This window comes from Nerophis ophidion, linkage group LG04 (genome assembly GCF_033978795.1).
Source record: "Nerophis ophidion isolate RoL-2023_Sa linkage group LG04, RoL_Noph_v1.0, whole genome shotgun sequence".
Lineage (NCBI taxonomy): Eukaryota > Metazoa > Chordata > Actinopteri > Syngnathiformes > Syngnathidae > Nerophis > Nerophis ophidion.
This window is the reverse complement of record NC_084614.1, coordinates 80174848-80184030: the sequence shown is the minus strand read 5'-3', so window position 1 is coordinate 80184030 and position 9183 is coordinate 80174848. Positions and strand designations below refer to the sequence as shown.

Sequence of the window (9183 nt, the reverse complement as noted above, 5' to 3'; positions counted from 1 at the left end):
TGTACAGGCTTCACGGTGGCAGAGGGGTTAGTGCGTCTGCCTCACAATACGAAGTTCCTGCAGTCCTGGGTTCAAATCCAGGCTCGGGATCTTTCTGTGTGGAGTTTGCATGTTCTCCCCGTGAGTGCGTGGGTTCCCTCCGGGTACTCCGGCTTCCTCCCACTTCCAAAGACATGCACCTGGGGATAGGTTGATTGGCAACACTAAATTGGCCCTAGTGTGTGAATGTGAGTGTGAATGTGAGGTGGCGACTTGTCCAGGGTGTGCCCCGCCTTCCGCCCGATTGTAGCTGAGATAGGCGCCAGCGCCCCCCGCGACCCCGAAAGGGAATAAGCGGTAGAAAATGGATGGATGGATAGTTATTGTACACAAAAAAAAAGTTAATTGAGTTAATGACACAATATTATTGTGGAGAAAAATCACAGATTTAATGACACATGAAACTATCAGGGCAAGTTATATTTTCTTATTTAAGAAGTAATCATTTTTGTTTGATACATTGAGTGACGACCGTCAACGAGTACGGAAATAAGAGTGAATATGTATGTAATGATGTGTTATTGAATCAGAACCGATGTTGCGAGCGCCAAAAATAAAACAGCAAACCACAATCCAGTTGCTTTGAAAGTAGCGGCGGAGTTGGAGCGATACACGAATCTTCCATCCAGCGGCTGAGTGGGTCTGAAGATGTCCTTCATAGGTTGTCCTGTCCAGAAGCGGCACTGCTGGACGATGGCATCCAACTGAGCGGCATTGAACGTTCACCCGGTCACTCGCGAAGGTTGGTGTGCGTGTGTGTGAGAGAGAGAGTCGTTTTGTGTGTGTTACCTGTCGACTGCTGACTGCCAACTTCTTGTGGAAGACGGTCCAGGCGACAGCCTGCTCGCACCCGGGCGTGGTCATGGAGCCCACGTAGCGGTAGTAGGCGTGCAGCTCCTTGGAGGCCGGGATGATGTCGCTGAGCTGAAAGTCTGCTATCACCGCCGTGGTCCCTTGGCGAGGAGGAAGAGGAGCACAGGTGAAGGTGAAGGTGAGGCTTCCGTCTGCCGCGCCCCACTGTGTCGCCGTCGTGCTTACCGTTGTGCTGCACTCGGCCCAAAGCTGCTATGACGGTGTCCAGGTGAGGATGATCCTCGCTGGTTTCCTGTCGGCAGAACGCCATCAGCGCTTGCTAACAGGCCCGAGGGTGTAAGCCAGGGGTGCCCACACTTTTTCTGCAGGCGAGCTACTTTTCAATTGACCAACTCGAGGGGATCTACCTCATTTATATTTATTTATTTATGAAAGAGACATTTTTGTCAACAATTTAAATGTGTTTAATGATAATACAAGCATGTGTAACACTTTATTTCACAAAGACAAGAATATAAGTTGGTGTATTACCTGATTCTGATGACTTGCATTGATTGGAATCAGACAGTAATGATGATAACGCCCACATTTTCAAATGGAGGAGAAAAAAAAGTTGTCCTTTCTGTACAATACCGCATGAAAGCGGTTGGTTTTTGGCATCTAATTCATCCAGCTTCCATACACTTTACAAGAAAAACATTGGCGGCAAATTCCGTAGCTTGCTTGATTGACATTCACGGCACCCGAGGGTCTTGTGAGATGACGCTGGCTGCTGCCAGTTCATTATTATGAAAAAATGACAGAGAGGAAGGCGAGAAACACTTTTTATTTCAACAGACTTTCGCGCCGTCCCTTCCGTCAAAACTCTAAAGGCCGACTGCACATTTCCTATCTTCACAATAAAAGCCCTGCTTCATGCTGCCTGCGCTAACAAAATAAGAGTCTCGGAAAGCTGGCGTGCACAAGCGATCCCTCGGAAAGCTGGCGTGCACAAGTGATGTGCGCAACCCGAGGGTCCCTGGTTCAATCCCCACCTAGTACCAACGTCGTCACGTCCGTCGTGTCCTGAGCAAGACACGTCACCCTTGCTCCTGATGGCTGCTGGTTAGCGCCTTGCATGGCAGCTCCCTCCATCAGTGTGTGAATGTGTGTGTGAATGTGGAAGTAGTGTCAAAGCGCTTTGAGTACCTTGAAGGTAGAAAAGCGCTATACAAGTACAACCCATTTATCATTTATATATGACTCATATTTGACACACGCAGCTACGGTATATTAATAAAACATATATGCTTACTGTTTTTTTTTTCGCATATTCAATAGCATATTCAATAGCTTGGACCTTAAATCTTAATCTTCTTCCCTTTTATGCGTTTTCAAATGATTGAAATCAGCCTCCTCCATTTTGAAAATGATGACAGGTGAAGTGGCGTGCACAAGTGATGTGCACGCCAGCTTTCTGAGGGATCGCTTGTGCACGCCAGTTTTCCCAGACTCTGTATTTAGTTAGCGCAGGCAGCATGAAGCAGGGCTTTTATTGTGAAGATAGGAAATGTGCAGTCGGCCTTTAGAGTTTTGACGGAAGGTACGGCGCGAGAGTCTGTTGAAATAAAAAGTGTTTCTCGCCTTCCTCTCGGTCATATTTTCATAATAATGATCTTGCAGCAGCCAGCGTCATCTCACAAGACCCTCCGGTACCGTGAATGTCATTTAAGTGACGTCTTGGTGAAGATTGATGATCGCTCATTTTTAGGTCTATTTTTTTTTAAAAGCCTGGCTGGAGATCGACTGACACACCCCCCGCGGTCGACTGGTAGCTCGCCATCGACGTAACGGGCACCCCTGGTGTAAGCGGTATACCTCAAACAGGAAGGCCAGCAGGGCGATTCCCGCCATGTCGTGCTCCGCCTCCGCCAGGGACCCGTACGGCTCCTTGATGTGCACGATGTGAAGCTGATGCACACAAAAGTCATCCATAGTCAGATAGTGTGTTTATAACCAATACACATACTTGCCAACCTTGAGACCTCCAAATTCAGGAGATTGGGGCGGGGGGTGTATATTGTAGCGTCCCGGAAGAGTTAGCGCTGCAAGGGGTTCGGGGTATTGTTTATGTCGTGTTACTGTGCGGATGTGAAATGTGCTTGTCATTCTTGTTTGGGGCGGCATGGCGTAGTGCAGTGGTCCCCTACCGCCGTGGCCCGATTGGTACCGGGCCGCAGAAGAATTTTTTATTAATTTTTATTTAAAAAAATAAAATTGTATTTTTTATTTTTTTTTTTTATTAAATCAACATAAAAAACACAATATACACTTACAATTAGTGCACCAACCACAAAAACCTCCCTTTTTCATGACGAAGAAAAAAAAAGAATATATATATATATATATATATGTATATGTATATGTATATGTGTATGTATATATATGTATATATATATGTATGTATATATATGTATATATATATGTATATATATATGTATATATATATGTATATATATATATGTATATATATATGTATATATATATATATATATGTGTATATATTTGTATATGTATGTATGTATGTATATATGTGTATATATATATATATATATATATTTATATGTATATGTATGTATATATGTATATATATATGTGTATTATATATACATATATGTATACCCCAAAAGGGAATAAGCGGTAGAAAATGGATGGATGGATATATATATATATATATATGTATATATATATATATATATATATATATATGTATATGTATACATATATATATGTATGTATATGTATATGTATATATATATATATATATATATATATATATATATATATATATATATATATATATATAAATACCTTGTTGGGCCATCTCCATGCAACCAGAAGGAGCTTTTCTAACCTGTGACCTGCTTTGTAATAGTTTTCATTACATTTTTTTTAAAATAATACATTGTAAGAATCTGTTTGAAATGAGAATCGTGTTGAATCCCGAATTAATTTTGAATCGAATCGTCAGCCCGGGAATCGGATCGAATTGTTAGTTGCCCAAAGATTCACGCCCTTTGTGGATTGCAACTGCTCCAGTTAGCCCCGCCCCTTCCACTAGTTATCCAAGATTGGCCCCACTCACTGTTTTGTCTGCCGTACTCGCCAGTCGAGACGTGCGTTTACCTCCATAGGGAACCTCTCGCCATCGATGGTGTGTTCCGATCCGGGTGTCCCGCTGCCCCCCCAGTGGAAGTGAAACTGAGCGGCTCTGTAGTGACCCGGCAGAGCTCCTCCGGTCAGCCTGACGGACTGAGGCAGGTGAAAGTGAGCTGTGGGGAAGAGTAAAAGAATGAAAAAGCGCGATGGACAAGTCAAGGTGTCGAACGGCGTCCTGGCAGGTCACCAGAGTGTCCTTTGTTTTCCACCGTGATGTTGATCCGGTCTGCGTGGCCCAGGAACTCCAGGGGGGGCAGGGCCGTGTTCACGTGCACGTGGGCGCTCACGATGTTGATGGGGGACTGGCGTAGTCCTCCGCAGCGAGGAAACTGTGTGGACCAGTGATCCGGGTCTGCACCACAGCACGCATCAAAAAGTCACCTCATTAGGTACACCATCGAATCATCCATCCATCTTCTTCCGCTTATCCGGGGTCGGGTCGCGGGGGCAACAGCCTAAGCAGGGAAACCCAGACTTCCCTCTCCCCAGCCACTTCGTCTAGCTCTTCCCGGGGGATCCCGAGGCGTTCCCAGGCCAGCCGGGAGACATAGTCTTCCCAACGTGTCCTGGGTCTCCCCCGTGGCCTCTTACCGGTTGGACGTGCCCTAAACACCTCCCTAGGGAGGCGTTCGGGATGCCCGAACCACCTCATCTGGCTCCTCTCGATGTGAAGGAGCAGCGGCTTTACTTTGAGTTCCTCCCGGATGGCAGAGCTTCTCACCCTATCTCTAAGGGAGAGACCCAAACTCATTTCGGCCGCTTGTACCCGTGATCTTGTCCTTTCGGTCATGACCCAAAGCTCATGACCATAGGTGAGGATGGGAACGTAGATCGACCGGTAAATTGAGAGCTTTGCCTTCCGGCTCAGCTCCTTCTTCACCACAACGGATCGATACAACGTCCGCATTACTGAAGACGCCGCACCGATCCGCCTGTCGATCTCACGATCCACTCTTCCCCCACTCGTGAACAAGACTCCTAGGTACTTGAACTCCTCCACTTGGGGCAGGGTCTCCTCCCCAACCCGGAGATGGCATTCCACCCTTTTCCGGGCGAGAACCATGCACTCGGACATGGAGGTGCTGATTCTCATTCCGGTCGCTTCACACTCGGCTGCGAACCGATCCAGTGAGAGCTGAAGATCCCGGTCAGATGAAGCCATCAGGACCACATCATCTGCAAAAAGCAGAGACCTAATCCTGCGGTCACCAAACCGGAACCCCTCAACGCCTTGACTGCGCCTAGAAATTCTGTCCATAAAAGTTCTGAACAGAATGGGTGACAAAGGACAGCCTTGGCGGAGTCCAACCCTCACTGGAAACGTGTCCGACTTACTGCCGGCAATGCGGACCAAGATCTGAAACTGATCATACAGGGAGTGGACCGCCACAATAAGACAGTCCGATACCCCATACTCTCTGAGCACTCCCCACAGGACTTCCCGAGGGACACGGTCCAATGCCTTCTCCAAGTCCACAAAGCACATGTAGACTGGTTGGGCAAACTCCCATGCACCCTCAAGAACCCTGCCCAGAGTATAGAGCTGGTCCACAGTTCCACGACCAGGACGAAAACCACACTGTTCCTCCTGAATCTGAGGTTGGACTATCCGGCGTAGCCTCCTCTCCAGTACACCTGAATAAACCTTACCGGAAGGCTGAGGAGTGTGATCCCACCATAGTTGGAACACACCCTCCGGTCCCCCTTCTTAAAGAGAGGGACCACCACCCCGGTCTGCCAATCCAAAGGTACCGCCCCCGATGTCCACACGATGCTGCAGAGTCTTGTCAACCAAGACAGCCCCACAGCATCCAGAGCCTTAAGGAACTCCGGGCGGACCTCATCCACCCCGAACATTGTGAGTCTATAAGTTATTGGTACTCACTGGACTGTGTATACTCTGCAATATTTACCCATTTCTTCTGTTCTCCTTTTTAATGCTAGTTTGCAACCACGCTAATTGGTTCCGCCCAGCCCTCCACTACGTAGCCAAGATGGCGACTTGAGGATGATAAGTGTGCATCACAGCACACTCAGCGTTTTAGTACGACATCTGGGTAAGTGCACAGCATTTTGTTGAACTTCTCAATGTGAACACACTTAGAGTTGTGATCAAAATGATTCAACCCCCACACAATTTTGGTGTTTTCGCAAGTTGGACATTTATTCCGTATTTTGTTTATAGTCATTTCAAATAAAGATGTGTCAAATAGACAAATGCAACTTAAAATGTAACACTGTATTTTACAAAATACCAAAAAAGGACATTTTTCTTATCAATCAATCAATCAATCAATGTTTATTTATATAGCCCCAAATCACAAATGTCTCAAAGGGCTGCACAAATCATTACGACTACAACATCCTCGGAAGAACCCACAAAAGGGCAAGGAAAACTCACACCCAGTGGGCAGGGAGAATTCACATCCAGTGGGACGCCAGTGACAATGCTGACTATGAGAAACCTTGGAGAGGACCTCAGATGTGGGCAACCCCCCCCCCCCTCTAGGGGACTGAAAGCAATGGATGTCGAGCGGGTCTAACATGATACTGTGAAAGTCCAATCCATAGTGGCTCCAAGACAGCAGCGAGAGTCCCGTCCACAGGAAACCATCTCAAGCGGATCAGCAGCGTAGAGATGTCCCCAACCGATACAGGCGAGCGGTCCATCCTGGGTCTCGACTCTGGACAGCCAGTACTTCATCCATGGTCATCGGACCGGACCCCCTCCACAAGGGAGGGGGGGACATAGGAGAAAGAAAAGAAGCGGCAGATCAACTGGTCTAAAAAGGAGGTCTATTTAAAGGCTAGACTATACAGATGAGTTTTTTTTAATTTACGTTTTTTTTTTTTTTTTTTTTTAATCAATCCAACAAACCACTACACAGCAATACCATAACAATTTAATCCAATTCCAAAACCAGACCTGACCCAGCAACACTCAGAACTGCAATAAACACAGCAATTGAGAGGAGACACAAACACGACACAGAACAAAACCAAAAGTAATGAAACAAAAATGAATATCATCAACAACAAATTTCACCATACCGAGTCTGTGTGACAATCATTTGGTACTTTAGCTTCGTTTAAGTCAGGGTCCACGTTAATCAATTCATGGTAAATTCATTGTCCTTTTATCCGGGTAAACGCCCTTTTTCGTTGTTTGTCTCCTCGGACAAAACTTTTCGTTTCTTTGGTTATTTTGCAGATTCTGCCACGATAGCACTAATTGCACACAGGTGCTCGCATCGACTTCCATCTTTTTAACGAGTAAGTCAGCACATTTGTAGTTTTTTTGTGTGGTAGCGATCCTGCCACCCTCCTCAATGTCGCTAAGTGCTAGTAAAAACGATTCAGACCATGACAGAGGTGTCATTCGACTAGTCCACGTATCATCCCAAAAGTTATGAAAATATCTGATGAAGGTTGAAAAGTTACTTAGTGCTTTAAAGGGGAACTGGATTTTTTTGTGGAATTTTGTTTAATATTCACAACCCAATCACAAGTACTATATTTTTCTTTTTTTTTTAATGCACTAACTTGTATAAAAGATTCTTCTCTCCACCGCTTTCCCCGCCATGGCTTGCTCCTCAGTCTTCATTATTCAGAGTTTATCCCCTTCCCTTTACGCATACTTGCCAACTCTCCCGGATTTTCTGGGAGACTCCCGAAATTCAGCGAAAACCTCCCGGGACAAATTTTCTCCCGAAATTCAGGTGGAGCTGGAGGCCACGCCCCCTCCAGCTCCATGTGGACCTGAATGACGTTTATAAAGAGCATGTCTGCCCAATGAAGTTATAACTGTAGAATGATCAAAGGCGAGTTCTTGGTTTCTTATGTGGGTTTATTGTTAGGCAGTTTCATTAACGTCCTCCCAGCGTGGTAAAACAACACACAACAACAGCAGTCCAAATTCGTCTACCGTAAAGCAGTTCATCTGCCAAACAGCAATGTGTTGTGACACTCTTAAACAGGACAATACTGTCATCTAGTGTACATTCATATGGTTAGAAAAACAAGAGTTGAATATTCAACCCTCAACTCAACAATGAGTAGATGAGTGTTATGTTTGAGTAAATGTGTAAATAAATGAACACTGAAATTCAAGTATTTATTTTATTTATATATATATATATTAGGGCTGTGAATCTTTGGGTGTCCCACAATTCGATTCAGTATCGATTCTTGGGGTCACGATTCGACAATATATCGATTTTTTTTTTTTTTTTTTTTTCCCGATTCAATTCTCGATTCAAATCCGATATTTTTCCGCTTCAAACGATTCTGTATTCATTCAATCCATAGATTTCAGCAGGATCTACCCCAGTCTGCTGACATGCTAGCAGAGTAGTAGATTTAAAAAAAAAAAGCTTTTATAATTGTAAAGGACAATGTTTTATCAACTTGATTGCAATAATGTAAATTTGTATATGACTTATTTTATTTTTGTAAAAACATTGGACACAGTGTGTTGTCAAGCTTATGAGATGCCATGCAAGTGTAAGCCACTGTGACACTATTGTTCTTTTTTATTATTTTTATAAATGTCTAATGATAATGTCAGTGAGGGATTTTTAATCACTGCTATGCTGAAATTATAACTAATATTGATACTGTTGTTGATAATATTCATTTTTGTTTCACTACTTTTGGTTTGTGTCTCCTCAATTGCTCTGTTTATTACAGTTCTGAGTGTTGCTGGGTCAGGTTCGGTTTTGGAATTGGATTGCATTGTTATGGTATTGCTGTGTAGTGGTTTGTTCGATTGCCCATCCATCCATCCATTTTCTACCGCTTATTCCCTTTCAGGGGCGCGGGGGGCGCTGGCGCCTATCTCAGCTACAATCGGGCGGAAGGCAGGGTACACCCTGGACAAGTTGCTACCTCATCGCAGGTTTGTTCGATTGATTAAAAAAAAAAATAATCGATTTAAAAAAAAAAGAGAAACGATTCTGAATCGCACAACTTAAACGAATCGTATTCGAATCGATTTTTTCCCACACCCCTAATATATATATATATATATATGAAATACTTGACTTGGTGAATCTATGAATCTAGCGGTAAATATACTCCTCCCTTCTTAACCACGCCCCCCCACCTCCCGAAATCGGAGGTCTCAAGGTTGGC

At 44.6% G+C, this 9183-nt stretch overlaps 1 protein-coding gene across 1 annotated transcript in view; it reads right to left on the bottom strand.

Annotated features, from left to right (window-relative positions):
- Window positions 1–504: 504 nt before the first annotated feature.
- aldh3a2b (aldehyde dehydrogenase 3 family, member A2b) overlaps window positions 505–9183 on the bottom strand; it is a 49690-nt gene continuing 41011 nt past the window's right edge. The window contains exons 11-16 of the mRNA XM_061899224.1: window positions 4238–4402; window positions 4018–4163; window positions 2710–2802; window positions 1078–1144; window positions 829–992; window positions 505–743 (exon numbers count right to left, since the gene is read on the bottom strand). Coding sequence (XP_061755208.1) covers window positions 558–743; window positions 829–992; window positions 1078–1144; window positions 2710–2802; window positions 4018–4163; window positions 4238–4402 — 821 coding nt within the window. The 3' untranslated portion in view covers window positions 505–557. The remainder of the gene's footprint in view (window positions 744–828; window positions 993–1077; window positions 1145–2709; window positions 2803–4017; window positions 4164–4237; window positions 4403–9183) is intronic.